Source organism: Agelaius phoeniceus, chromosome 15, assembly GCF_051311805.1.
Source record: "Agelaius phoeniceus isolate bAgePho1 chromosome 15, bAgePho1.hap1, whole genome shotgun sequence".
NCBI lineage: Eukaryota > Metazoa > Chordata > Aves > Passeriformes > Icteridae > Agelaius > Agelaius phoeniceus.
Genome location: NC_135279.1, coordinates 12,229,510 through 12,257,475, shown reverse-complemented (window position 1 = coordinate 12,257,475; position 27,966 = coordinate 12,229,510). Strand labels below are relative to the sequence as shown.

The 27,966-nt window shown below is 43.5% G+C and overlaps 3 protein-coding genes across 3 annotated transcripts; 1 reads left to right on the top strand and 2 right to left on the bottom strand.

Moving 5' to 3' along the window:
• Positions 1–33: 33 nt before the first annotated feature.
• HMMR (hyaluronan mediated motility receptor) lies at positions 34–12,208 on the bottom strand. Its single transcript, XM_054643005.2, has 18 exons — positions 12,067–12,208; positions 11,506–11,604; positions 10,848–10,924; positions 10,232–10,312; positions 9,343–9,531; positions 9,020–9,106; positions 8,640–8,740; positions 7,506–7,580; positions 7,194–7,372; positions 6,278–6,426; positions 5,770–5,984; positions 5,043–5,159; positions 4,084–4,242; positions 2,784–2,936; positions 2,575–2,674; positions 2,150–2,326; positions 1,487–1,649; positions 34–862 (listed from the first exon to the last, which is right to left on the bottom strand). The coding sequence occupies exons 1-18, from the start codon at positions 12,119–12,121 to the stop codon at positions 843–845; spliced, it is 2,196 nt and encodes a 731-aa protein (XP_054498980.2). The 5' UTR covers positions 12,122–12,208; the 3' UTR covers positions 34–842.
• Positions 12,209–12,296: 88 nt separating this feature from the next.
• On the top strand, positions 12,297–16,695 carry NUDCD2 (NudC domain containing 2). The gene is made up of 4 exons (XM_054643122.2): positions 12,297–12,604; positions 14,095–14,143; positions 15,358–15,509; positions 16,358–16,695. The coding sequence occupies exons 1-4, from the start codon at positions 12,416–12,418 to the stop codon at positions 16,439–16,441; spliced, it is 474 nt and encodes a 157-aa protein (XP_054499097.2). The 5' UTR covers positions 12,297–12,415; the 3' UTR covers positions 16,442–16,695.
• A 2,766-nt stretch (positions 16,696–19,461) lies between these two features.
• On the bottom strand, positions 19,462–25,014 carry CCNG1 (cyclin G1). The gene is made up of 7 exons (XM_054642901.2): positions 24,808–25,014; positions 24,163–24,426; positions 22,895–23,148; positions 22,237–22,315; positions 22,057–22,155; positions 21,618–21,812; positions 19,462–21,003 (listed from the first exon to the last, which is right to left on the bottom strand). The coding sequence occupies exons 2-6, from the start codon at positions 24,424–24,426 to the stop codon at positions 21,621–21,623; spliced, it is 888 nt and encodes a 295-aa protein (XP_054498876.1). The 5' UTR covers positions 24,808–25,014; the 3' UTR covers positions 19,462–21,003; positions 21,618–21,620.
• Positions 25,015–27,966: the final 2,952 nt, after the last annotated feature.

Sequence of the window (27,966 nt, the reverse complement as noted above, 5' to 3'; positions counted from 1 at the left end):
TGTCAAAGTCCCAGTCTGTACAATGCATGTGAGTTCTGTGATGTCCTCCCACCCAAGTGAGAGAAGTTCTGTTGTTATTCCCTGTCACCATGGCACTGATCACTACAGCAGCTGGCTACAAAGATTTCATGGCAGTTTAAGAGGATAAGCATTGCTCTTAAAACACTACTCTTAGTCACAGGACACAAACTTCTGGATAAATGGAGTCAATTTGACTTGGACCTGAAAATGCTCTTCTGAAGATCAACAGCTGCAACACCTAGCCCCAGGATTTAAGTTCACATATCCTGAATACAGACCCTGTAAAATAGCAAAATTAAGTGTATAGTGCCATTTCTACTCAGCTCTATAGTGTGTAGGCCACAGAAGTAAAAAGGCCCCTTGGCAGAATTGCTGCCATTGGTACCAAAGCAGCTATAAACAGCAAAATTAATTTAACATAGAATTGTATACACTGGATAGATAAAAAAAAAATTAAAAACATAAAAAACAAAAAACTCACATGAAATTGGATTTCATTTGTAATCTTAATCTGCAATGCTTAAAATTCTCTGTTCAAAACCTAACTAAGCAGCCTCAGCATATCCAAAATGTGCAACAGGGAACACTTTCCAGAGTTCATGCCTGTAAGGATGTTAACAGGAATCAGGAACATGCTGTCACCTGTTGCTTCTCAGTAGAACAGTTTTTCTAAAAATATATAATTTTAGATCATTTCTCTAGAGCTCCTACTGATTTGCATTATATACAGCATCCAAGTTCACCTTGGAGAAGCAGTCTGTTGAAGTCTCCTGGAGCACACAAATTTTTGGGTGATTTATTTTCTTGGTGCCAAGAAGACTTCAAATTTTGTTTTTATTACCTGCAATGGAAAAACGTTACTAAGTTTCAGTTTTTCACTTATTGCTCCCACCACATGAAGTCATTTCTTGTCTCCTGGGGGGCAGAAGGCCCCACTCTGAACCTCCCAGGCAAGCCAGGATTTCAGACCCTGGAACAGACACTATAATGAAACTCCCTCCCCTACTCTGCTTCCCTTGGTGCTCTCCCATGTTCTCTCCATCTGTTCCTCCACTCCACATTTACCTGCAGACTTTATGCACCTTACTTTGACACCTTCAGTGGTGTAAGGTCCTGCCAGGTAGCAGCTAAAGGACCAGGGTGCCAAGGGGTCTGGCTGAGCCACTTGTACCCCATCACCTGTGCAGGAGACACTTCCTGTCACCTCACCAGCAAGAACATGTGAGTTGGTGGCAGAAGGAAAATGGTTCTGCAGTCTGACCTGGCACAGCACCTATTCCTGCCAGGCTGTAGGGATCTGGGCTAGAAAGTACCCTGGGAGTGCCCCATTGATGGCAGCCTCCAACACCTGCTGTGAACAAGAGATGCCATTCACCTCCCTCAGGTGCAGCAGACTATGCAAGACACTCATGCCTTCCTTGGTTAAGCTTAAGAGGGACAAAGGCTACATCAATCTCACACTCACCTTCTTTTAAAGGTGTTTTTGGAGGAATATTTTCCTTGCTGTCATGCTGGAAAGCTTTGGAAGGATCGAAGCGCTTGATGCCCTGCACTGCACACAGCTGCTCCTGAAGCTGCCTGTTGGTTTGCTTCTCCTTGGCCAGCAATGCACGCAGCTTGGACACATCCTAGGCAAAACAAGACTTGCATGTTAGATGAAGAACAGGAGAAGATTCTGCATCATTTACTGAGGGAGCCATTTTGCCTAATGCTAAACATGTAGACAATTATTGGTGGCATTAAAACACAACCCAAACATGCAGGTGTGTAGAGAAACCTGCATGTACAGGTACTGTGTAACACCAACAAGCAGTATGGCAGTCTGAAACTTTCAGCAGATAGTTTATTAAGTCTAGGATCCCAAAAAAAGGTAAGAAAAGCCAACCAAGCTAAGAGTAAAAGGTACTTATTTGTACAGCTGATCCCTCTGTATGTTGTAAATTCAGTCAAAAATAAAACTCTTGGCATTTCTGGAGTCTGGGGGTTTATTGTAATCTGTTTAGTGCAGGGAATTTAAAACCTAAGAAATAAGTAGCTTGAAGGACTAGTCTATAAAGATTTAGAGTAATTAACAAAGGCATCAAGCACATGAGTAACATGCAGATTTATAATTTTTCATTCCACAAACCTGCTTCAGGTGGACATTGTCTTCCTTCAGCTTCATAACATGCTTGATTTTTTGCTTCATGTTCTGGTGGCCAAGTAGTTTAGCATATGCATCACTCAGTTTATTCAGTTGTTCTTGGGCTGCCCCATGCTCCTCTAGGAGAGCATTCTTCTCTGCTTCAAAAGCATCTAGTTGTTGCTGAAATACATTTGAACACTTTAAAAACCTTTCAACTAAGCATAACTTTTTACTGAACTGAAATCTACCAAGGAAGATTAGTTTGGGAAAGGGAATAGCTGGCTCATTGGATAGGAACTTAGGAAACCACTGAAGAATAAATGCCTTTGAATGGGAAGCAGCATTATTACTTGCCAAGACTAGAACTTGAGCCAAGTGTAAAAGTCTTATGTCAACAAATACTAACAAACAGCTACTTCACAACACACCTGGAAAGGCTTAACTTTGTTATGCAAATCTTCATACAGTTTACGCCAGGTCTGGATCTCTTTCTTTAAGCTAGAGGCCACATCTTCACTTATGGTTTTCCTAAAATGCAAGAAGCAGAGTTTTGTTATGTTCTTGGTTAGCTCTAAGCACTTCTTCCCAACAAAACTTGGCTGTGCCATCACATGCAGTTTAAGTTTGAGAAAGTCACCTTGATCTTTCTGCTTCAAGTTCTCTTTTCAGATCTTGAGTTTCCTCCTCAAGTTTTTCCTGAAGTTTAGTCATTTGTGCAAGGCAAGACTCTTTTGTTCTCTCTGTTTCTGCTTCTTTTAGTGCAAGCTTGGTCTGGACTTCTAAAAGCATCCTGAGGAAGATACCATAATTGCTTAATGAGCCTTGGATTTTTACTTTTTTCCACTACACTAAATCTAAAACCCACAAGTAACCATGGTTGAAAAGCTATCAGTAGAACTGAAATAAAGGTTTGCATAAAAAGTGCCACAAAGAAAACAGAAGTACAGAAGGCAATTAAGTTTGAGATGAACAACATTTTTACCTTTTCCTATAAGGATGCAAGCAGTCCTTTTGAAGCAAAGATCATGTTGCTCATTTAAGGTTGTTCAAGCCAACAGCTTTTAGCAGGGATGGTTTAGTAGTTAAGCTTTTCATAGAGAGATTTGCTCAAGCAGGAACTAATCAAGACTGTTCAGTGTGGATGTATGCAAGACTTGAAAAACCCTACACCTAAAAGCACTGACCCCTCTTCAGCCCCAGCTGTTTGCTCCATCCCTTCCCTGTCACCGCAGCCAGGAAACAGCTCTTCAGTTTTTCTTTCACCAGCTCTAATGAAAACTAGAGACATTAAGCAGGTGGGAGAAAATAAAGGGCAGCATCTCAACAGCACAGAAGCATACAGAACAGGGATCATTAAATTGCTGTTGGACAGTCAGAACCATGTCCTCAGCTACCGGCCTAACACAACTTCTTGGGTGTTGTTTCTCATCAGCTGCACTGTGATGCCTCATATTAGGCAGAGAGAGGACCTCAGTTTATATCATCACAGTGCAGCATCTCATGGATGATTAATTGGCATGTGCTTGTGAGCAGAATTTGAGGTGACATCATTCAGACTGGAGTGGCACAGAGTGAGCTGTGCATTAAGTATTGGCTTGTCACCCCTGGGGATCTCATATGCAGAACAGCCACTGTAACTGATATTTCTGGAACAGACAATATTCCTACATATTTCATTTAAGTATTTTCCTTTTCCTCTATGTTCTATGTATAAACAAGAGTCAAAATAACTGATTGGACAGACCAGTTTTCTAATGCATATAAACTTAATGAACTTTGTCTCTCAGTATTTTCAACCTTCTGCACTGGGAAAAGCAAGAAACTTCAGTTCACACAAAATACTGATCTGACCTTTAAGAGCATCACATGAGGTTCTAGTTAGAAAGGCAAGCCTCAGTTTGCATTTTAGCTTAAGAATAAGTCTGTCTGTGTAGTACCTTGCATACTCTTCATTTGCTTTGTTTTTAGTGCATTCTGCTTCTTGAAGCAACTGCAGATTCTCTTGGCCTGCTTTTTTCAGGCTGGCAACTTCTTCTCGCAGAGAGGAATTCTCCAGTTTTAAACTGCAAATTTCTTCAGCTGATGTTTTCTTGTAGCTGGTATTACAGTACCAATGAGAAAGACCTTGTTACTTCAGGCAAAATACAGATGGAAATGTTCACATCTTACAAGAGCAATACAAGCTTATGCTAGCATGTATCAAAGATTTTATAACCTGAAGAGATGGCAGTGTACAGGCACTGATAAATCCAAAGGTAAGAAAGAAACCACAACACAGCTCCCTAAAGCCATGAGCAGTAACACTATGACAAACTCTGTGATACAGATATTGCTATATTTTGTAGGTCTTTGAAAACATAAAGGACCTAATCCCTCTGAAACTTATTTTAAACAGTAAAGCACCTACTGTCCGTAGTTGGCATTGGCAAAGATCCCACAGGATCCCTCATGGGTGATACATACCTAGTAATAACAGTATCACTTTTTATATACTTTCTATACCTGAATATTTTAAGGTAAAAGAATTGCAGTAACTGTAGGAAACTACTTTCAATTCAGTGCAAATTTTGAGTCTATATAAGTCTTTTTGCAAGATATTTCAGTGCCAAGAACACCATCACATGTTACAAATCTCTTTGTGATTCAAGACCACTGAACTCCTCCAAGTGGTTACAGTTTGGAAGAAGAAATACCCAACTTCTTGAACTAGATAGCAATACTGTGTCACTATACTAGCCTAGTACTCAAGAAATAAAATCTTAATGCCACCAAATGCCATCACAAAATCCTCTGCTCAATGCCACACCAACACTCACATGTGGCACATAAATGAACAGTACATTTAATGTCATCTTAGACATAATGCTTGTCCTATACATTAATAAAACTTAAATACCTTTCAAAGTCAGCAGTAATCTTGCCAAGTTCCTGCAGTGTACTGCTGTGCTCTTCTTGGATTTTCAATAGAGCACTGCTATGCATTGCCTTGATTTGCTCCAGCTCTGTGTTCTTCCTGCAATAAAAATTCAGCATTGCACTCTGGAGAGAAGCACGTGTGAACACATCCCCAAATGCTGCTATCAGTTACAGCAAGCTTGAAGCAGCAGCAAGAAATTAATTGTGACAAGCCAGTAACTTCTCACATACTGAAGCACATTCTTCATAACAGGTATTGCTAAGGATTTCCCCCTCCCCTTACTTTCCAAGGGAGCTATAGAATAGACTGAAGACCTAATAGTAAACTTAAACAAGAAACAACTGGCTCGAAAATATTTTTGTCATAACCTTCTGCAGGACAGAAATAGCCAATACAACATGCACATATCTTATCCAGCACAGCAAAGTCAGAGCACTACAACGCCAGCCTTTCAAGCAAATCCCAACTGACTTTTTTGTTTTAAATTACAACAATGTAAAACTGACTCAAATTACTATTGATACTGACTCAAGTTACTAGTGCTAGTGATTAGATCTCATTAGTATCAGTAATCAACAATCACCAAGAAATAACTTGAAATCTGCTCAGGTCTCTAAAGCCTGAACTGGGCTCAGAAGCTCTGCTTAGACTACTAATTTAACATTTTTCCTTTCAAAGCTTGAATCAGAAAGTTTCTTTCACAAACCCTTTCAACTCTTCTTCCATCTGTGTCAGTTCAAGACCTTGAGATTTGATTTCTTGTTCCAGTCGCTTCACCAACTTTTCAGCTTTCTTTTCCTTTGCATGCAATTTATTCAGCTCCTTCATGGTACCATTCAGCTCTTGTTCCAGCAGATGTCTCTCACTTGTTACTTCATCTTCAAACTCTAGTAACTTCTGCTGCATTAATGCAGATGACTCCTGCATGCCAGAATACCACAGATTTTAAAACTACCAGTACTTCCTGGGTAGTTCAGGGTTAATTTTTAGTGTTTAAGTTTCAAATCTATGTGAAGAACCAAAACCCCCATCCCACCAGGAATGGTTCTTAGACCTATTAGATCACACAAGCTTCAGCAGGCCACAGTACCCACTTGGCCATATTAATTATAACCTAATCTGTGGAATGCACATCTCATGTGCAAACAACAATTTTTAGTGCCAGTTCTTGGGATTACAATCTATTTTTAGACTAATTCATAGCCTGTATTTACCTTCTCTTGCTGCAGCTGAGAGATGACCTCCTCATGTTTCTGAAGCAGTTTCTGGTGTTCTTGTTCCACCAAATCAATTTTTTTTTTCAGGTCTTCTATTTCAGCATTCATACTCAGGAACTGTTCTTTGGCCTCAGATGACTCCTTCTCTGCATAGAAAAATGGTCAATAGAAAAGGGAATTTGTTCTATCTTCAAATAGCTACAACATATTCATCATAATACTTGCATTCTATCTTGGTTTTTCCCTTGCCTAATTAGGGAAACAAATCCATACCTATTACCCATCTGGGACCTCCTCAAAATTGGCTCAGGGTAACCACTTTACAATCATTTTAACAGCAGGAGTGTTTGGACCAAGCAATTAGCCTCCACCAGAAGAGCAGGGAAAAGCAACTCCATGAGTTCCCCAAAGCTTCTTCCACAAGCTAGCACACAGAAGGCAGCTGGTACAGAAAGTGAGTACTTGTCTCAGATTGCAGAGTTGCTAGAGTTGGGAGGGAAGGAGTAAGGAGGTGAAGAAGGATCCTTGCCACATCGCCAACACCTCAGTGAATCTGTGAACAAGCTGCTAGCAGTGAATTCACACAATATTATACTGCTTCTCAGTGAAGAGTAAGGAACAAGATCTTCTTAGTGTTCACCTTCCAGATTAAAGCCACTCCTACAATTTTCACTGTATATTATCCACCCAAGTCACCCTCCATGGACACACCAATTCAGACTTAAAAGAAGTCACATGTGATTTTCCTGCTGTTAAAAACATGCCTTGGTGTTTCTAGCTGGAGCTCAGAGACTTGACTTCTCTTTTAGAACAAACCAGTCCAAATGGACATTTTAGAAAACACCTATTTGAGGTGCTTTAAGACATGTGAGCAATCCCACATATGGAACAGTGTACAAGAACTAACAATCACCTTTCTCTTTCTGAAGCAATTCACACCTCTCATTAAGTTCTCTCATCAGTTTACATGACTCTTCCTCTTTTGCTTTGAGGGTATTCCTCAGGATCTCAATATCTTGGTCTTTCTTACTCAGTGTCTCCTCCATCTGGGCAACTTCTAGTTTGTATTTCTCTGCTGTTTCTGCAACACTGCTGTAGAAGAAAATTCAGGCACTTGTTACCACTAAATTTTGTTTGTAAGCTTACACATCAACACAAAGGAAAATGTTTAGGACTGTTGGTTTTCAAGAGGAAAACTGCCTTCCTGAAAACAATTTGTTGTTACCTGAGCTCTGTAATATATTCCAAGAGTTTTTCAGTGTCAGACTTTTCTTCAACTTTCTCTCTCTCAGTAGCAGACCTAAAAGCAGACAGCTTTTATGACAGATGTATTTAAAAAAAAACCCCAGAGTTAAGTAGTAGAGACATAGTTTTCATCTCCCAGTTTGGCTGAAAAACTGATATTGGCCCTAAGAGGTGATTGTACCCTTTTTTCATCCCTGTTTCACATCGTCTTCTCATTGTAGTAAAGATGCTAAGCCACATTTTGCCACAAGCAATAAACCACAAACATAATAATGCATTAACATAATGCAGCTTTAGCAAATCAGCATCTCTTCCCTTGGTGACCTGCACTACCTGCATTATTCCCTTTGTGTATTTTCACAGCCAAGTCTGTGCTGCAGTGCCAATTGTGCCAACCTGACACTGAACATGGCTTGGAAGTTCATCCCAGGTCACCATCCTCAGCAAAAGGCTGCATGTTAGTGCACTGTTCCTGTGCAGCACATGACATTTTTTGGGCAGAATAGAAAGTGCTGAGATAGAACCCACTCCATCTACCTAGAGCTGCTGAAACCAAGAGATTCTGCAGTTGCCTTCTTTCAGAGCACGTGTCTGCACCAAAGCAGCTCTGAAGGCACCACAATAGCTGTTCAGTGCACTTCTCTGGAGAACATCAATGTGCTCATCAAATCCAAGCTAAATGCCTGCTGAATTAGGATTTCAGCTCCTGCTCTAAATACTTTTCTATTCTTGCTTATTCCTGACTTAGTAGTCTAAAGGCCAGAAATATCCCATCCATACAAATGGCCTCCTCACACCTGAACAACAATTCTTTCCTTAAGATGTGTCTTCCCTCCCCACCCATACCACACTGGAAGACAAAGGCTTGACATGATACAGTTTGTGTTTTGAAAAATGGCTAGATACACTAGAGAAACAATGTTTCTAGTGGTAAATTTATCAAACCACAGCAGTTGTTTGAATTTCATTCCACTGTATTTATTCCAAACACTGCTAATGTCTTCTCCTTCTCAGTAGGGAGACAGCCTTGATTGTGGTTACTACAAAGGATAGTCATGGAAACACAACCAAGTCACATGATATCATATCATCTAATTACCTTTGTAGTACTTACAATTTTTCTTGTAACTGTGCTACTTTTCCTTTTGAATGCTCTAGATTCCTTTGCACTTCTTGCAGCTTCATTTCCATGTTTTCCTGCTTCGCCAATGCACTCTGAAAAAAACCAAACAAAATACACCATATTAACATTAAAATGGGATTTACTAAATAAAAAGATATTGTGGGAGACAGTGGTGAAATAAAATTTAACCATCACTCCTGTTTAATGGTAGCAACCAGCTACTATGCTAAATGTGATTCCAAGTATCCCCCTGTAAAGATATCAGCCACTTGTTAAACAACAACAGCCACCAAGAGCTTCAAGCTCAACAGAGAATCACTGGCTTTATTCCTGAGCAGCTCAGAATTACTGTCCTGTACAAATGGTGATACCTTTTCCTTGGCATCCCTCATGTTTCTGAGCTTCATCAACTCCATGCACAAGCTGCTCATTTTCTTCTGCACGCCATCTTCAGACAGCTTGTTAGAAAAAGAAGATGAAACCACTCAGTGTAATTCCTTTGAATGAATTGCTGTTCACATAACCCTTTGCAAGTGTTCCCCTCCCCCTCTGTGTTTAGACAGGAGGGCACAAGATCCCAAACCAGACAGGCTTACATCAAAACACCTGCTGATCAGCAAGTAAAGCTTCCTCTTGCACAGGAAGCTCAAGAACAGCAAAGGCAAAGCAAAGATGCACTTATTTGTCTGAATACCTTTGACTTAAGTAACTCATTGCTTCTTGTTAACTCCAGCAGCTGTTTCTTCAGGCATGCAACATTTGCTGCAAGAGAGGTTTTCTCCTGAACTGCAGCACTCAGCTTTGCTTCCATCTTTACAAGATCTTCATCCAGAGCACGAAGTTTTTTGTCCTGCTCTCCACGTTCTCTCACTAATGCACGAATCTAAAACATGAGGTATTTTCTTTATTTCCTACTATCATTAGTTTAGCCAAGTAAACCACAGGCACAGGTATCCAAACTGTGTTTACTTTCATTGAGGATATGTATCTGCAACTCTCATTCACAGGAAGGAAATAACACAATTACCACAATTCTCCATTATTACACACCATACAATGGGAACATTTAATCTGACTTAGTTTATGCTTCCAAGCCAGTACAAAATGTTAAAATTAGAATTGTCTTAGCTTTAATAGGCAACAGAAGCCAACTTTCCTTTTTGGCTGTGAGAGACAAAAAGGCAGAATGTGACATTTGAGACACAAGGCACCAATTACCACACTGAAGTCTACTGATACAGTTTAGAGTGCCTCTTCAGCATTAAAGTATGACAATTAGTGAGCAAAACATTTCAGTTAGGGATTGCTCAATAAAACAGAACTTTTTTGGGGTAGCCAACAGAGGACCTTGTTCTGCTTTTGAGAAGACTGACAGAAGAGTAATTCACAATCAGCAGAATTAAAGCAATTCCATGAGCTTTGTACACCCATAATATCTGATAATCTTGATTTTGCACAGAGCTGTTTGTAAACTACTTGTGCATTGTCTGATGCAAAACAGGCCAATTCTATCAGCTGGTATTTTTCATTATTGTAAGGGGGAGGAGACATGACAGGATTTCACTCACACAATTGATTCATACCTCCTTCTCCAGTGCCTTCTGTTTCTTTTTCTCTTTCATAAGGAGAAGATCTTTTTTAGCCTTCACAATCCCATTAGCCGGCTTTGGAAGAGAGATGTGTTAGAAATATCTAACTTCATAGTAGCTGAACACAATTAAATACAAGAATTTGCAGAATTTCATCCTACATCATCAATAGTCATGAACCTAATTAGCACATCAGGGCTACCATTTCAGCCTATTAAGCTATTAATCTTGAAATCCATATGCCTGCATAGGACATTCAGAACCTGTACATGCAGTACCCTGTTCCTTTCACCACCAGGTTTACACTCTGACTTGCCCAGCCCCTGAGAGCAGGAACACCATCTCCTTAAAAAGGAGTCACACCATACTTACATGGTGAGCAAGAGGAAAAGAACAAGAGTGTACACCAAAAATAACAAGCTGCTCTCTAGTCCCAAGGATGCAGCAATTTCATTTTTCCTGCTTAGGTCTTAAGGAGCACAGATAAAACAATATGTTCCACAGTTCACTTGGGTAGATTAATGACAGTTCTATGAAGAGGCTGCATTGTTTATGCAGTCAGAGATTTAGCTGGGATGTAACAGCTACAGACACCACAGCAGAGTCTTACTGTTGATCCAAGAGATGTGAGTCTCCTTGCAGTTACTGGGGTGGGTGCACTCTTCTCACTGCTCAGATTGGTCTCACCTGCAGAAGGAAGTAGAAGGGAATGGTGAAGGAAGAGGGTGTGCATATACACAGTGAGGCAAATGCAACAAAACTACACGAGATTAATTATGTACAAAAGACAACATTCCACCTGTTTGTTAGACTATCAACTTCACAACTCAATACCAGCTACTTTTTTATTGCAATCAGTGAGTTCAATATTGCTCATCTGGGTACTTGACCAAGTTAAGAGACTACCAGGTGATAGCTTTGATATTTCCACTTCTGCCAAGATTCCCTGCCATGATCCAGATCCATAATGTCAGTTTTGAACTGAGGGATGCTTTAGATATTAAATAGGCATGAAAATATCTCTAAACCCTAGGTTAATAAGTAGTTTATTAGACCTCCAGAGGCCCCCCCTAATTAGCAGAAGTCCCATATAAAGCTATTTTTGGAAGACTCCAATAGATGTTTTTACAGCTGCTCCTTTGAGCTGGAAGGCAGGCAGCGAGTCTCTGCAACAGAAACCAATTTCTGAGCAGCAGAGCAGTAACAGCACTAACAATTGCAACATCTCAAGATATCTTATCGTTGTGTTCTGTGCAATTTTTACTTACTCTTCTGTTTCCTAACCCCTTGGCATGCTTCAGAGGACAGCAAACTTCCCACTCCACCTGATGGCTTAGTGTTACGGGATCCTTGCAGGGGAGTACGCGCTAAAAACGAGATTTTCAGAACAGCAGAGAACAATGAAGGCAAACAACAGGGTTTTCTAGCTTCGATGAGACTGATAACGCATCTAGGGTAAATCAACAGCCAAAATCTCACTGTGAGAGACTCGTACAATCAGCAAACGCTCTGGCTAGCAGTGCCTCAGCCATGACAAGCTCTGCATGCTCCTCTAACAGCGCTGTACTACAGAGCCAGAGGCCAGCAAGGCTTGGCACCGCTTTAGTTACTATGGACATTATACCCGTTCACGGCTGTATCCGGCATGCCGGGGCTAGGCACGAAGTCGGCACCTTCTACCTTAGAAGGGGACCCCTGTAAGAACTCAGAGAGCTCTGAGGCACCGCGCTCTGGGCTGCTGCACGCAGGAAAGGACGCCCTGAGGCCGGTCCCGGCCTTCTGTCCCCGCCGAAGGGCTCCCCGCTCCTACCGTACCCCCTCTCACGTACCAGCGCTGCCATCGCGGTGCAGGGGGCGGCTGAGCGGCGCGCGCGCGGAGGCCATGACAGCACTGGGACCCCGCGGCCCGGCATTCAAAGGGGCCAACGGCCGCGGCGCGCGCCGAGCAGCCAATCAGCTGCCGCCGCCCCGCCCACCTCGGCCAATCGGGGCGCCCGGCACCGGGCACGCGCGCTGCGGCCTTGCCGGGGGGCGTGGCTGGCGGTGCGCGTGCGCGGGGCGGGCGCGGGGAGTGGGGCCGGGAGCGCGGAGCGGTGTGGGGTGGGTTCAGTCACTGTGGGATTCACTGTGTGCGGGGCTCCGTGCGGATCGTGGAGCCGAGCGCTGCCGCCGTGTCCCATGTCGGCTCCGTTCGAGGAGCGCAGCGGGGTGGTGCCCTGCGCGACGCCCTGGGGCCGCTGGTACCAGACGCTGGAGGAGGTGTTCATCGAGGTGCGCGTCCCGCCGGGTACCCGCGCCAAGGACGTGCGCTGCAACTTGCGGAGCCGGCACATCGCCCTGGCCGTGGGCGGGCAGGAGCTGCTGCAGGTACCGCGGGCAGCCCGGGCAGCGGGCACCGGCCCGTTCGACGCGTAGGCCGCGGGGCCCCGGGGGGGCACGGGCTCACATGGGTTATAAAATACCTGAGATCACCGAGTACAGCCTGAGACGTAGCGCTGTGTCAGCCGGGCTTTCCTAAACACCTCCCGGGATTGTGACCGCACCACCTCCCCGGGAGCCCGATCCGAGGTTTAGTCACACTCTGTGAAATTTCTTCCTGATATCCGAGGTCTACTCACACTCTCTGTGAAATTTCTTCCTGATATCCGAGGTCTACTCACACTCTCTGTGAAATTTCTTCCTGATATCCGAGGTCTACTCACACTCTCTGTGAAATTTCTTCCTGATATCCGAGGTCTAGTCGCACTTTCTGTGAAACGTCTTCCTGATGTCCAGCCCAGACCTGCCCTGGCACAGCCTAGGCTGTGTCCTCGTGTGTTGTCATTAGTCGCCTGCCTGGGAGAAGGTTGGCACACCTGTGCCCTGTGCCGCCTCTCTGTTCTTTATCCCAGGTTTGATACATTAAAAATGGCATTCATTGGAAACAGTTTTGTTCACCTGGACAAGGTTTTACAGATGGTGCCTGTCCTCCAGTCCATGGAAAGAGAGCTGGAGACGGGCTTCTTACAAGGCCATGTAGTGATGGGACAAGGGGGAAAAGCTTTAAACTGTCAGAATACAGGCTTATATTGGATATTAGGAAGAATTTGTTTCCTGTGAGGGTGGGGAGGCCCTGGCACAGGGTACCCAGAGGAGCTGTGGATGCCCCATCCCTGGAAGTGTTCAAGGCCAGGTTGGCCAGGGCTTGGAGCAGCCTGGGATACTGGAAGGTGTCCCTGCCCATGGCAGGGAGCTGGAATTAGATGAACTTTAGGATTCCTTTCAATCCAATCCATTCTGTGATTCTATGAAAAATAACAATACAAATTCATATGGATTTTAATGTGAATGGGGACAGCACTTTAGTGCACGGCTTCAAGTGCTCCAGAAAGCAAAAAAAAAAAACCCCAAAAAAACCCAAAACCAACCCAACAAAAAAAAAAAAAAGAAAAAAAAAAAGAAAAAAACCCCACAAAACCAAAAAACCAGCCTAAAGACAGATTTACTTTCACATTTATAATGAACTGCTTATGCTACCTGTATCCTGCACCAGAGCTAGATGTTACTCTTGACAAAAACCCTTGAATTTTCATGACAAGATTATTAAAAAGGGCATTTCCTGCTGAGAAACACGAGCCTTTTCAATGACTCCAGATACTAAAACAAGGTATTTAATGCTTCAATTAAAAAATAATTGTGTAATAAGCAATAATTCTTTGACAGGCTACATGCAAACGTATACTTGTAGGGCCAAATCACCCTATTTATTTTCAGCAGAATACAAGGTGGTTAAATTGTGAGTAAAACTTCATAACTCAATGTGAACTGGATGCTGAAAAGGTTTTACTGATTTGTAATATTGTACCTGTCTTTTGCAGGGTAAACTTTTTGACTCTACAGTAACTGATGAAGGAACGTGGACCTTAGGTAATAATGTACATCTGAAGTGATGGTATAGAGACAGTAAAACTTTCCAGTAGACACTACAGAATAATTTACCCTCTCTTTATTAATGCGAAAGATTACTTTCTTCCCTTAGCTTTGGAAAAAGGCAAAGTCATTATTGCTGGATTAAGGAACTGAGGTATTACAAAAGCACTTGAGGTTAAGGTTAACGAGAAGATGCCACATCCTGGAAGGTCCTAATCAATGGGTTGCAAACATTTCCATATAGTGAGAAGGTTTTTGCAAAAACCTTCATTTAAAGGTAAGCAGTTATGGTACAGCTGCATGACTCTCCATAATTAGTACTTTTTATCCATTACATTTTTTGAATGAATTACAAAATCTACAGTCCAAGAGAATCAGAAAGAAATTTTATAAAAACACACTGAGGTTCCTACATATAATGAGGAAGAAAAGTATATTGGGCCATTATATCATAAATACTGTGAAGTATTCTGAATATTTTGGGGTTTGGCAGTCATATTTGTGGACTGTGCCTCTCAGTGTTTTCCTATGAAGGGTTTTCTTTTCCATTCAATATTTATATTAAATATTTATTGATAATTTAGTAATTTAAGCCATTAAAATTTACATTGTTAATACACATTGTGAAGTGAAGCCCAGTCATTATCAATACACAAATAATCGTCAAAATACACTTCTAATGCTGTATTTATTCACTTCAGTAGAACTGAACACCCTGCACTGCACATTTATTTTGAAACATACTTTCAATATATATTCTCTGTGGTCATGCACACCATCTATTCATATGTTGCTAAAACTTTATTCTGGCTTTTTGTTGGTAATAACTCTCTGTACAGCCTGACCTTAAATTTTTCATTATTGCCTTAGCAGAGTTGTCTATATTAGTAGATTAAATCTTTGTTGTCAACATCTCCAAGAGGTTACTTTATGTTTGCAATAGAAGTACTTATGAACTGGGTTTAATCCCTTAAAACAGCCTCAGCATCTTAGAGGTCAGAAAGGGAGAGCTGACAGTACAGGCTGTCTTTGCCTCAGCCTTTTTTTTCTTGTTAATCTTTATTTATTTATCAAGAACTAGGTTGGCATTGGCATTAAGAATTTAAATGACTTCACTTCTTGTGCTTTTAGTAGTGAATTCACCAAACCAAGAAAAGCAGCAGCACATAGGACTGAGTTTGAAGGTTGCTCTCTGTGTTTTCATTCAACAGAAGACAGGCAGCTGATACGAATTGTTCTAATGAAGACAAATAGAGATGCTGGAAATTGTTGGACCTCTCTGTTAGAAAATGAATATGCTGCTGATCCTTGGGTACAGGACCAGATGCAAAGGAAACTTACACTGGAGAGATTCCAAAGAGAAGTAAGTTAAAGCACCATAATTACTCCTTATATGTTTTGTTAGCACACAGAGGTTATGGCCAGCAAAGCTGAGCAAATGCCATGGAAATAATGCTTTAGTTCAATATCTCTAAAATGCTTACAAGGTTTTATCACTGTGCTTTGAAGAGGTTATTCTGTCTGCAGGGTTTCTGCTAAGTTCAGGTGAGTTTGGAGGTGCTGTTGCTGTTTTAGTAATTGCATCTTCCTTACAACTTTTCACTTGTTAGGCTACACACAACTTCTCTTATTATCTAGAATTATGACAAAGCCATATTTACAATAAAATCTGAACATCAACTCTACTGGATATGCTTGTTTATAATCTAAGATGGAGTGCAATAGTTCACTGGAAAAGACATTCCTTGCACTTTCACTAAAATTGCCTAAATTGTTTTGCTATACCTTTGGCACACAACTATTCCTGTACATGTCTGCAGAGGTGTAGAATTACAACATTTTATGTACCAGCTGAATCAGCAGGCTAAGTACTGCAGCAGAGAACAAGCAGAACCTAGTTAAACTTTCCTTAAAAATTTTTTTCTGGCAGATCTGACTACTTGCTAATTCAAGAACATCTTTACAAAGTCACTTCAGCAGTAGGCAACCAAACTATGACAATTCAGAATTTGTTGATGCATGTTCCAAGAATTTCAGTGCTGTGATAAATGTATGACAAGTTGATTGTTACATGTTCTTATTACAATGGCAGAATATTAACAAAAAGCAATTTAGTTTTTGTTTTCTTTGTGGGTTGTCTGGGATTTTTTTAAAGCACTTTTATTTTAAGTAATTTACTTACTAACCAATTTTTAATTTTACTTCCATCAGAACCCTGGGTTTGACTTCAGTGGGGCAGAAATTTCTGGAAACTACAGCAAAGGAGGACCAGACTTTTCTAGTCTTGAAAAGTGAACTTTTTATATGTGACCCTTTAGACAAATTACATGTTACAGTTAAGGACTGGAATCATGTAGCTGTTGAAGACTTCAGTGATCTCTTCAATGGATTGTTGTCAAAAGTAATTACTTCAGAGAAGAGAAAGATCTTTTCCAGCAGACTGAAGACAAAATGTTACCAGCTGATTTATAAGCTGTGATAACTTTATGATACTAAGGCACAACCTATTGAGAAAGGTGGACATAAAAAAGTAATGTCTTTAAGCAGAATGTTTGGAGTGGGTGGTTTTTTCTTTTTAGAAACACTATACTATACTACACTACACTATACTATACTAAACAAAGCAGTTAGAAATCTACCACTTGTCTTAAATGCAAGGATATCTTCTTATTCTTGCTGATGTGCACTTGGGAAGCAATCTCACCATGCACCAGGCTGGGGCAGATCTGCTGGAGAGCAGCTCTGTGGAGAAGGACCTTGGGGTCCTGGAGGACAACGAGCTGTCCCTGAGCCAGCAGTGCCCTGGGGGACAAGACCAATTATATCCTGGGGTGAGTCAGGAACAACCTTGCCAGAAGGTCAGGGGGGTGATCCTGCTCCTCTGCTCAGCCATGGTGAGGCCAGATCTGGAGTGCTCTGTCCAGCTGGGCTGCTCAAGACTAGAGGGACGTGGATCTCCTGGAGGGGGTCCAGCAAAGGCTGTGGAAGGGATTGAAGGATATCCCTGCAAGGAAAGGCTTTAGGAGCTGGGGCTGTTCAGCCTCCAGAGGAGATCAGCTGAGAGGGGACCTCATCCCTGTCTGTCCCTGTCTGCAGGGAGGGCTCAGAGCAGGGACCAGACTGCTCCATGGTGCCCCGCAACAGGACAAGAGACAAGGGGCACAAACCAACCAACCTACTGCATGTGGGAGAGAACTCAGTACCCACAGATGAGAAGTGCTTAACACCCTCTTTGCCTCAGTCTTTAGTGGGAAGATGCTTTGTCCTCAGGACAACTGTCCTCCTGGGTTGGTAGATGGTGTCAGGGAGCAGAGCAGAATGGTTCCCCCATTATCCAGGAGGAGGCAGTCAGAGAACTGCTGAGCTGCTTGGATGTTCATAAATTCTTAGGGCCAGATGGGATCCACCCCAGCGTGATGAGGGACCTGGCAGATGAGCTTGCCAAGCCACTCTCCATCATTTACCAACAGTCCTGGCTCACTGGTGAGGTTCCAGATGACTGGAAGCTACCCATTCACAACAAGGTGGGATGGAGGATCCTGGTAATTATAGACCACTTAGCCTGACCTCAGCACCCAGTAAGGTAATGGAACACTTCATTGAGTGCCATCACACAGCACTTACAGGATGGCCAGGGTATCATACCCAGCCAGCAGGGGTCTAGGAGGGGTGGGTCATGTTTGACCAGCCTGGTCTCTTTTCATGACCAGGTGACCCTCTGGTGGTTGCAGGAAAGGTTGTGGATGTGTCTGTTTGGACTCCAGCAAGGCCTTTGACACTGTCTCCCACAAAACACTCCTGGAAAAGCTGCAGCCCAGGGCTGGGACAGGAGCACTCTGTGCTGGGCTCAGAACTGGCTGGCTGGGCCCAGAGAGTGGTGGTGAGCAGTGCTGCATCCAGCTGGCAGCCAGGCACCAGTGGTGTTCTCAGGGCTCTGAGAACACAGCTCTGTTCAATATCTCTATTGATGGCATGGATGAGGGGATTGAGTTCTGAGTCTTTCTTAATAAATCTGCAGACAACACTAAGCTGGGAGCTGTGTCCATCTGTTGGAAGGTCAGAGGGCTCTGCAGAGAGACTTGGAACGGTTGGAGTCCAATAAGATGAAGTTTTACAAGTCCAAGTGCCACGTCCTGCATTTTGGCCACAATAACCCCCTGCAATACTCTGGGCTGGGGACAGTGTGGCTGGACAGTGCCCAGGCACAAAGGGACCTGGGGGTGCTGGTGCCAGCCCGCTGAACATGAGCCAGCAATGTGCCCTGGTGGCCAAGAAGGCCAATGGCTCCTGGCCTGGATCCTGTGGCCAGCAGGAGCAGGGAGGTCATTCTGCCCCTGTACTTGGCACTGGTGAGGGCACACCTCGAGTGCTGTGTCCAGCTCTGGGCCCTCAGGTTGGGAAGAACATTGAGACACTTGAGCGCATCCAGAGGAGGCAACGAGGCTGGAGAGGGGCTGGGAACACAAACCCTGTGAGGAACCACTGAGGGAGCTGGGGCTGTTCAGCCTGGAGAAAAGGAGACTCAGAGGTGACCCCAACACTCCCTACACCTTTCTGAAAGGTGGCTGTAGTCAGGTGGGAGTTGGTCTCTTTCTCCAGGAAGCAACTGAGAGAGTGAGAGGACACAGTCTTAAGCTGTGTCAAAGGAAATAATAGTTTGGATATTAGGAAAAAGTTATTTATGGAAAGAGTGATGAAGTACTAGAATGGCCTGCCTGGGGAGGTGGTGGAGTCACCATCCCCAAATGTGTTTAACAAAAGACTGGATGTGGCACTCAGTGCCATGGCTTAATTGAGGTGTCAGGGCATGGGCTGGACTCCATGTTATCTTGAAGGTCTCTTCCAACCTAGTCATTCTGTGATTCTGTGATGCCTGTGTTCCACCTGGACATGAGGTACAAATTCTTTCCTGTGCAGCAACTGTGCACAGGAACAGGTTTCCCTGAGATGGTATGGGGTCTGCCTGGAGGTAATAAATGTCTGGATGAAATCCAGTGTCATGTGCTCTGGGATGACCCTGCCCGAGCCAGGAGGGGGGACCAGCTGATCCCACCCATGGTCCCTTCCAACCTGATCCATTCTGTGATTCACTGCTGCAGGACAGATATTGTAAGATATTTAGCATTTTCTCATGTGGTTTGTCCCACACAGCCTCAACCTCTTATAAAAATAAATTTGTGAAAAAAAAAAAAACAACTGCATTATGTCTTACCTCCTGCCTGAAAAGTTTTCTCCAGGTACTGTTCAGGTGTAAGTCACCTTTATAGGCTTCCTATTAATATGTTTCATAACATACATTACAGGAAAAAAGCTACTTAGTTAAGCACATTTCAATGTTTAATTTAAAGGTACATATCTTGAGACAGGACAATTAGAATTGCACACTGCATCCTCTCCCAGTGGGCTGACCACACCTTTGAATCACTTTGCACAGGTCAGCACAATGCCCAGGCAGCACTGACAGGTGTGACAGCCAGTTACATGTTTTGCAGTGCAATCACTCCCATGAGCAGATTGGATTTGTCCAGTAGAGAGCTTTGGTATGGAGTCTTCTGTAAAAGCTTTAACTAGTTTGAGATATGCAAAGAATGGTTTCCACCTCAGCTGGTACCATCACAGGGAAGGGTTGGCTGGCCAACACCTCATCCCACACTCTGATCTCTCCTTCTCCACTCCAGCAGTCCATATGACAATCAGGTTTAACAGCCTGTTGCCAACAGCCTCTGTCCCACAGTGATGCAGAATTCAAGAGGACATTAGCAACTCTCCCAGAACCTCTTTTCATCTAACATACAATAATACACTCTTCTTATCCACTTCCTTGGTAGCACTAGAAGCATTAATATTGACCTGGTCTTCTGAATAAACAGTTGTGTTTTACAAAGCTTACCAATAAAGAGATCAGAGTTGAAGCAATCTTCAGTGTTTCTCATCTGGATTACTCCTACACAGAGGCCACGGGGGGAACTAGCCCTGCTCCTACTGTACCTGTAACAATGTGCCTGTTCAGTATCAGCATTTACCTCTGGAAAACTAATGCAAAACTCTGGAAAACTAAGGTCAGATTTAGGGCATGAAAGGGTTACATGTGACCCAGTTCTTTGCCTTAGTCCTTCATTAGGCATCACCAAGTTTTTACACTCAATGAGTGTGGCATCAGCAAACTACAGCTCTTACAAAATACTGCAGTTACTGATGCTGTGCTAGTGACTGTCTTTGCTAAAGGAACACAGTAAAGTTCCTCTGTTCTCCTGCTCTACCTACTGGACACATTCAGTGGCTATCACAGGATGCTGTTTAATGTGTCTGTGGTAGGAGGCCAGTGCCCATCCTGGCAGGAACACGTGAACACAAGGTACTGCCCCAACAGCACACCAGGTGAGCTGGCAGGCATTTGCTGTTGTCATCAAGATTGAGTTGGATTAGTTTTTCTTTTCTTAACACACTGCAGCACTGCACTACTGCACATCAGGTTTTCCTAGTACTGCATAATCCTCAGAAAGTGAACCAGGTTTTAAAAATTAATACCTAATTCAGCACCTGCAGTTACTGTAAACTGAGGTTAGATTACACAAACTGCTCTACTAACTCTAAGGTGTTAAAATTCCTTGAATTGGGATTGTGTTATTCCACTGACTAGTGAACAGTCTACCAAGTAAGAATGAAAACTGACACCACGTACTGAATTCATCATGAAAAGAACTGGTATTTGCTGGAAGGATCTTTAGTCTGAAATGTTACATGTTCTTTCCATGAATTGAGCTCTTCATTATTAAGATCAGGGTTCAGACTGTTTCTCAGCTATCTGTGTGCCTGTTGACAAGGTCACAGGATGGTCTTCCCATTTTATTGTACTCCTGTAAAAAAACCCCAAACAAACCAGTCAACAGAAGTGCTTTCTACAAGAGCCAAACAAAGCATGAGATCTTAATACAGCAGAACAGCAAGATGGCTGTTATAGAAGAAGGTGTAGCCTCTGAAGTAAAGTCTAGGTAAGAAGTTTACCATTTTACAGAGTAAAACAACAGTAACAGGAATAATGAATTACAGATATTAGCCTTCACTAAGCAGTTATACAAGTAGAACTGTACAAAACTGTCTGTTATAAGTGGCTTAAGTGAACAATTACAAGAAATTCATTCTAACAGACTGGTTTTCTTTTTGGGATTGGAGCAAGGCAAAGGGTTTTTTTGCCCTTTTCCAAGCTTTACTTCACATTTTAGTGTGAATGTGGTCCCAATGTCTGTAGAACATTTCTGTTACCACAACACACATCAGTTCTTTCTCCAGTGTTCATACATTAATTAGGTTGCCCCTTCTTTAGGTACAGCACTGGTTTAAGCATGAACATGAGAACAGGCAACTACACTTGTGTTCCATGATTCCAGGAGGTAACCTGTAAGGGCCCTGGAGGTGGTTAACAGCTGATTTTACTTCCACATTATCAGAAGTTGATTTCACAAGGCCTTACCTATTATGAGGTGCTCTCTGGAATGGTAGGAAGGTGTGTTATTCTGTAGTAGCTGTGTTTAAGCTGCCGAGCTGTACGTCCAGACACAATCCACTTTAATTTCTGCACATTTGGTTTGGAACACTTGCTTGAGGAATATTCTGTAAGGCACTTCAATACTAGCTCCTTCCAGAAGGTCAATTCTCTGTTGCTTATCTACATAACAAAACAGAATGTCCTATGTTAATAACCAGCTTAATCTTTATTTTGTACATGAACTTTCAGCTTCTTCAACACGATAGGCAGCCAAAAATCCCAGGCCAAATGAAAAAACCCAACAAAACATCACAAGAAAGCCACAAAAGAAACCAATATGCCAACACACCTGTTCCTTCCCCACTGTGTAGACCTTTCCATGCATTTTCCTGCCACCCTCCCCTGAAATTTTATCTGCACATACCTTGGAATGTAACTGTAGAAATTCCAATGGCTCTGTCAACTCCAGCAGTTTTTGTTCTTCTATCTCTAGTGCCAAAATAGACAGTGCCAAGACAGAAGGCTGGAGAGAGAGAAGATGTTTTTAGACACTGCTTTGCTAAGTTTAGCAGTTTAATTTTCTCTCAACTTTCAAGATGTTTACCTTGGCTTTAGAAAACATGATTCTGCAGTGACAGGCCTTAAGCTGGGTCTCAAGTCTCTCAAAATTAAGGTATTTTCTCCTGTAATAAGAACAGATGAGTGACTCTAGACGAATGCAAGATTGATCAAGGCAGCATCACTCTGGGAACTCAGAGAAGCAGCAGGAATGTTCATTATCTAAACAAAGGCCTCATTTGTCCCAGAACTTCTGGGGTTACATTCAAACAGGTGTTCAGTTTTGGCAGCCTCGATGCCAAAAATAAATCTTGTGTTACACTGGGGAAGAGTTGCATTACCAAAGCAGGCTTAACAAGGAATTTCAGTGCTTACTAGCAAAAGGAATCTTTTTTAAACCAGATTTTTGCAATCTTTACAATGAGGCAATACTTCACTGCAGCATAAGCAGAGATTTATTATATCATCATTATTGAGCAAGTTTGGCTTTTGGCTCAGAGAGTAATACTCCATTTATGCAAACAATATTTAAAATTACAATAATATTAAACCATAGATGCTCACATTTATGACAATTTCGAGTAGGGGGAAAAGTTTGTGGAATTTTTAAAGTATAGAAAGGCCAATTGCTCAAGCAATTTCCCTGCTTTTCTACATTTTCTGGTCTTAGGCAGTAATAGCAAAATCAGGATTAGTTATCGTACCTTTCACAGCTTAAATTCTCATGAATGAATGAATGATAGAGCTGTAGAAATTGGAAGGCAGTTATAGCTTTGACTTTCCAACCCAGTTTCTCCAGTATGATTTTCTCCATTCTCATCATATCAGAAACAGTGAACCTATACTGGCTTATTCGGATTAAGTCAGTGGCCAAGGGCACATTCCTCTCTTCTTCTGATGCCTTCACAGCCAAGTAGAAGCAGCTGAGTCCAACACAGCCCAAGTGTTTAGGCTGTACCTAAAGAAAAGTGAATTGTTATTTTCAAAGAAGAAGGCCTCCGATCAGCTATTATAACATGCAAGTATCAAACTGTAGGTACCAATCTATTTCATCAAAAATTATGGGGGATGAGGGGTTGTTTTTTCTTTTGAAATTGAAAACTAAGTATTTTACTGTACATTATTAGCTTCATTTAACCAAACAAGAAAACAGTTATGCCCTGTAAATTGCATCTCTTTCATCTAAAAAGCAAGACTGCAGAGCAATTTTGATTGAGGTAGAATGACTTGATAATAAAGTTCTAAAATAGCCTAATAAGAAGCTTTTAGGACTTAACGTGTTGTACATATTAGGGATGATAGTAGAAAATTGGGGGTTTCTAACTCTGTTTTAAGTATGTACATGTATGTATAAATGGTCTTATTTTATTCCCTAGACAATGCAGTCCCAATTTTTACTGCTTAATATGGATTCACAAGTCTTTGAAATCATAATTTTCCCATCCATTCCATCTAGCTTTCTCATTTTGGTTTGAACACACAAGCAAAACAAGCTTTTGTTCTTGTCCAAATTGTACAATGGTAATCCTGTCTTGTTAGACAATTTAAAACAACTCAGATCAGCATGTCACATCTGCACAGGAGAATGCAGTGCTAACTGATGTCTGACCAGATTTTAAGTGTTCAACAGCATCTTGATATACACAGGGTAAATTAATAGGTTGAAAAGGCAGTTAAATAAGAAGTAATTTAACTTTTTTGTGTCTATGCAGCAGAACAGGCAGTCTGTCTTGGTCTAAGCCATTAACACGTCCTGTTTCCCAGCCCATGGACATCCTTTAGGGGCATGAGGGGTTGTTTCCTTTTCCAGAAGAAACGTTTCTTAACAATATCAAAATCTGACCAGCGAATAGAATTTTTTAGCTCCACACAACCATGAATCTTTGGAAGGAGCTTAACCTTTATCTAAACCCAAGACATTCCAGTTTCGAATAGGAACTAGGCGGAAAGCTTATCCTTTAAAAAGCCTTACCTTCATTTTTGACAAGAATCTATCTAAGAAATTCACAGCTAGAGAGAACGTCTCGGTGTGGAAGCCAAAGAACTGCGTTAAGCTGAGGAGATCCTTCACCTCGAAGTCTCGCAGCCGAGCGGTCATCCGCAGGCCATTGTCGTGGGCAGCCTCGAGCAGCCGGAGCCCGGCGGCCCGGGGCTGGGCCCGCAGCTCCTGCTCCAGCATCGCGGGCAGCTCCAGCACCGGGTCCCGAGCGCCGCCGCTCGCCGGGGTATCGATCATCTGCCGCGAGAAACAGCGCCGGCAGTCCAACAGCTGAAACCCAAACTCGCCAAACCCTCACAAACTCTGCGGCCCAGATGCGGCAGCCCGGGCACACGCTCGGAGCGCCCCGGGACACCCGCGGCCCCGCAGCCCAGGGGTGCGAGGGGCACGGCGGGGCCGCGCCGCCCGGGACATGCCCGGGCCTGCCCCTCGTTGCCGCCGGGCTCTGCCGGCGGACGGAGACCTGCGCGCTCCGCCGGGGGATGGAGGGACGGAGGGACAGAAGGACAACGCCCACCCCACGGAAGGGACAGAAGGGACGGAAGGGGACGGGACGGACATGGCACGGGGACGCCAAACGCGCAGCCGGCGGGACGGGAGCCGGCCGTGCGCCCTTACCTTGTCTGTGTGGCCCCGCTCCCTGCCCGGGAGGGCAAGGGTCGGACGGGCTGGAGTGTCCGGAGTGGGGCCCGAGCGTCCAGAGCGGGGCCGGGCGGTTGGGGCCGGGCGGTCGGGCCGGGCTCCGTCCGGCCCCGCGGCACCGGCGCGCACCCCCAGCCCGCGAGCCGCCGCCCCGCCCGCGCAGTGGCGCCCTCTGGCGGCCCCGCCGCGCCAGGCCCCGCCCCCGCCGGCCGGTCCCGCCCCCTCCGCGCCTGAAGGGGGCGCGTCCCCGCCCTTCCATCGCCCCTCAGACGGGAGCGACTGGGAGAGTGCCCCGCGTGTCCCGGCCATTGAGGGACCGGCCCGGTGTGTCCCGGCCACTGCGGGACCGGCCCGGTGTGTCCCGGCCATTGAGGGACCGGCCCGGCCCGGCCCGGCCGCTCTGATAGTCCCGCTCGCTGGGGCGCTTGGAGCTCCTCGAGCACCCACCCAGCCCTGGTATTAACTTAGAGTTAAAACTCTTAGGTTTTAACTTTTGTATTTTTCAGGTTCTGTGCTGCTTTAGTGTGTAGTTCTGGGCTTCATTTTAAGTGTTAGTAAGCGTTCTTCACAGAGCAGGGAGACAAAACAATTCCTTCTCTAGCTTGAGACTAAGGACAGCCACCCAGATTTCAGGCCCAAGAGCATGGATAACAACGTGGCCAAACAACGTGGACTGAAGAGAAAAAAACAAGAAGGACAAGACTTCATAACCTAAAGCTGTAATGGGACAATTAACTCCAATATGCAAATGGACCAGAACTTATAAAAGAGAGATCTTGTGACCAGTCATCCATTTTTTGGTGACCATTTTGGTTCATCTTGGGTGTAGCCCTGCCTGGGCTCTAGCACTGCCCAAGGTGGGTCCATTGAGGCCTCCTAATAAACCCCTACTTTATTCTTTGAGTCTGTCTAGCCTCTGTTCTAGGCCAGCCTTGATAAGGCATCAGTACAAATGGCTCTTAAAGCATAAATGGCTTCTAAGCCCTGGGATGGCTCCTGCCTGGGTTTCCAGGCCAGGGCAGATGCTGTCCCCACAGGGCTGAAGGCTGGAGGGGTTTGGTGTTTTACTGCTCCCGCCTCCAGCATGACTGAAACCTCTCCAGTACAAGGCATCAAAGGGTTCATGTCTTTAACACTTTCCAGCCCCTCTGACAATATGTGCATCAAAAGTCATACTCATACTACTTTCTCCTACTGTACTTACCGCAGATTTATTGTGGGCTTGTTTAATTCTTCCTATCACCTGTGGAAATTAATTAAAATTTGTTTTATTGGAAAAACCTTTCTACTTCAGAATAACTTCCAGCAGGCAGGACTAGAAGGAAATATAGTTAGAAGTTTTGCAGAAGTTTTTAAGAAAAATGTGGTTTTCATAGCAAGAGCTTGGATTTCTGGAAGGCTCAGTGGAAGTCAGAATGAGGGAGTCCTTGGGTGTGAAGGTGCAATGACCAAATACCGTACCTGTGCCTCTTTCCCCTCCAAAACACTTACAAGAAATCTAAGTTTCTACTTGCTGTCCATTTCCCTTCCTTCCTGTGACCCTTGCAAACCACTGAGATGCACTGAGAGAATGCATCTAAAAGGCACTGGTTAGACTTTCATTATAATGTCCTTGATTCACATGTCTATGGGACAAGAAAAAGTAATTTGTTAAAAAATGAAAGTGGAAGCATCAATCCCAGGTCTCATGCCGCAGCCCATCTGAGAGAAAATAAATTGTCTTTTGGTGCTACGAAGTCTAAACTGTAAATCAATCTGTTGCTATTGGATGACATTCCCATATAATTGCCCATGAATGCAAACTCAAGTACTTCAAGTATTCACAGATGCAGCACATCAGAAATAAAGATTATAGCAAATCAGATGTCATGAATATGGATATTTATGTTGCCAGTAAATAGTCTGAGTTATCTAAATTAAAATTCAAAATTATATATTGCAAAGGAAGTGTTCTTCTTTTTTTTTTTTTTTTTAAGAGTTGGAAAACATTTGCAGCATTCTTCCTGTCATTACTATGCACATAATAATCATGTGAAGCAAATGATACTTCTTTTCATGCTGCTTGTTTTAAATAGCTTTTATTTCTCAAACTGCTCTTAAAAATAGACTAAGGGAGTGCTGTAAAAAGCAGCAGGCCATGGATCTGGTTTGAAGCCACTGACAGCAGGCAAAATCACTGGCCTGTTTTTTGTTCTTTTAGTAAGGATTCTGGACTGAGGTGATGGCATGGAAAAGGAGTTCATGCTGATTAAATATAACATATAAGTTACGATTTTCAAATGTTCTTTGGGCTTAGGCATTTGGCAAACAGAAGCCCAAAACACCTTTGTGGCCCAGAACACTTGGGCAGCAGCTTGAGAAGTGTCTTGCTCTGAATTGCCAGACTTCGCACTGCAGTGGCTGAAGTGAGTACACAAACTCCATCTGCTCTGCAGGCTGCTGTGTGTGGATGCAAGGTGCTTCAGGAGAGGGCAGAGATGAGATGGAGGTTCAGACTGGGTAGCAAAGATGCTACATCTTCTCTCCTAGATGTCTGTTCTGCCTCTTCAGTGGTTGTCATGCCTGAGACAAGGACACACACATTTCTTGTGGGTTGGTCTGGTAGCTGAGGGCACCCATTGCTCCAGTGCCTGTGCCAAGCTGAGGAGTGCTGGCAGTGCTGCAGGGCTGGGTGGTGAGCCTGCCACAGAAGCAGAGTGGATAGTTGCAGGAGTGGTATCTTCACCTCTTTTCTACTTAACATGTGTCAGATGTCTTTCAGAAATCTGTGTCTGTTTAATCCTCACTGCCACAGTCGGCACCTGCAGGGCGTAAATATGTGCACTGGGCTCAGTTGAGATTTCCACCTGTTAGAGATGAGTAATGAGATGGTTGGCTCTCACAATTAAGGGGTGAACATTATATGTATGCTAAGAGAAGTTTTGTAAATGTATAGTAATGTTACTGTGGTATGTCCTGTCCCTTGCATTGTTAGCATGGGATGGTCTTGGTACTTGGGGCATTTGGGGAGGGTTGGCTCTTTACTGTAGTAACACCTGGCCGCAAATCAAGGTGTGAGAAAGTGATCTGCACCACTGGACAGCAAGCAAGAAGTCGACTGACAAGACCTTAGGAGGGACTAGAGGTATAAAAGGC

Bases quoted from the DNA above. Each gene is read 5' to 3' on its own strand.
- HMMR (XM_054643005.2), bottom strand. From the start codon at position 12,121: ATGGCCTCCGCGCGCGCGCCGCTCAGCCGCCCCCTGCACCGCGATGGC. The intron at 2,937-4,083 runs GTACTACACAGA...TATCTTCCTCAG, and splicing joins GCAAATGAAGAGTATGCAAG to GATGCTTTTAGAAGTCCAGA. The intron at 2,327-2,574 runs GTGTGTTGTGAA...AATGTATTTCAG, and splicing joins ACAAAGTTAAGCCTTTCCAG to CAACAACTAGATGCTTTTGA.
- NUDCD2 (XM_054643122.2), top strand. From the start codon at position 12,416: ATGTCGGCTCCGTTCGAGGAGCGCAGCGGGGTGGTGCCCTGCGCGACG. The intron at 12,605-14,094 runs GTACCGCGGGCA...TGTCTTTTGCAG, and splicing joins GCGGGCAGGAGCTGCTGCAG to GGTAAACTTTTTGACTCTAC. The intron at 15,510-16,357 runs GTAAGTTAAAGC...TACTTCCATCAG, and splicing joins TGGAGAGATTCCAAAGAGAA to AACCCTGGGTTTGACTTCAG.
- CCNG1 (XM_054642901.2), bottom strand. From the start codon at position 24,426: ATGATCGATACCCCGGCGAGCGGCGGCGCTCGGGACCCGGTGCTGGAG. The intron at 23,149-24,162 runs GTAAGGCTTTTT...ACTTTTCTTTAG, and splicing joins GATTCTTGTCAAAAATGAAG to GTACAGCCTAAACACTTGGG. The intron at 22,156-22,236 runs GTAAACATCTTG...CTCTCTCTCCAG, and splicing joins TCATGTTTTCTAAAGCCAAG to CCTTCTGTCTTGGCACTGTC.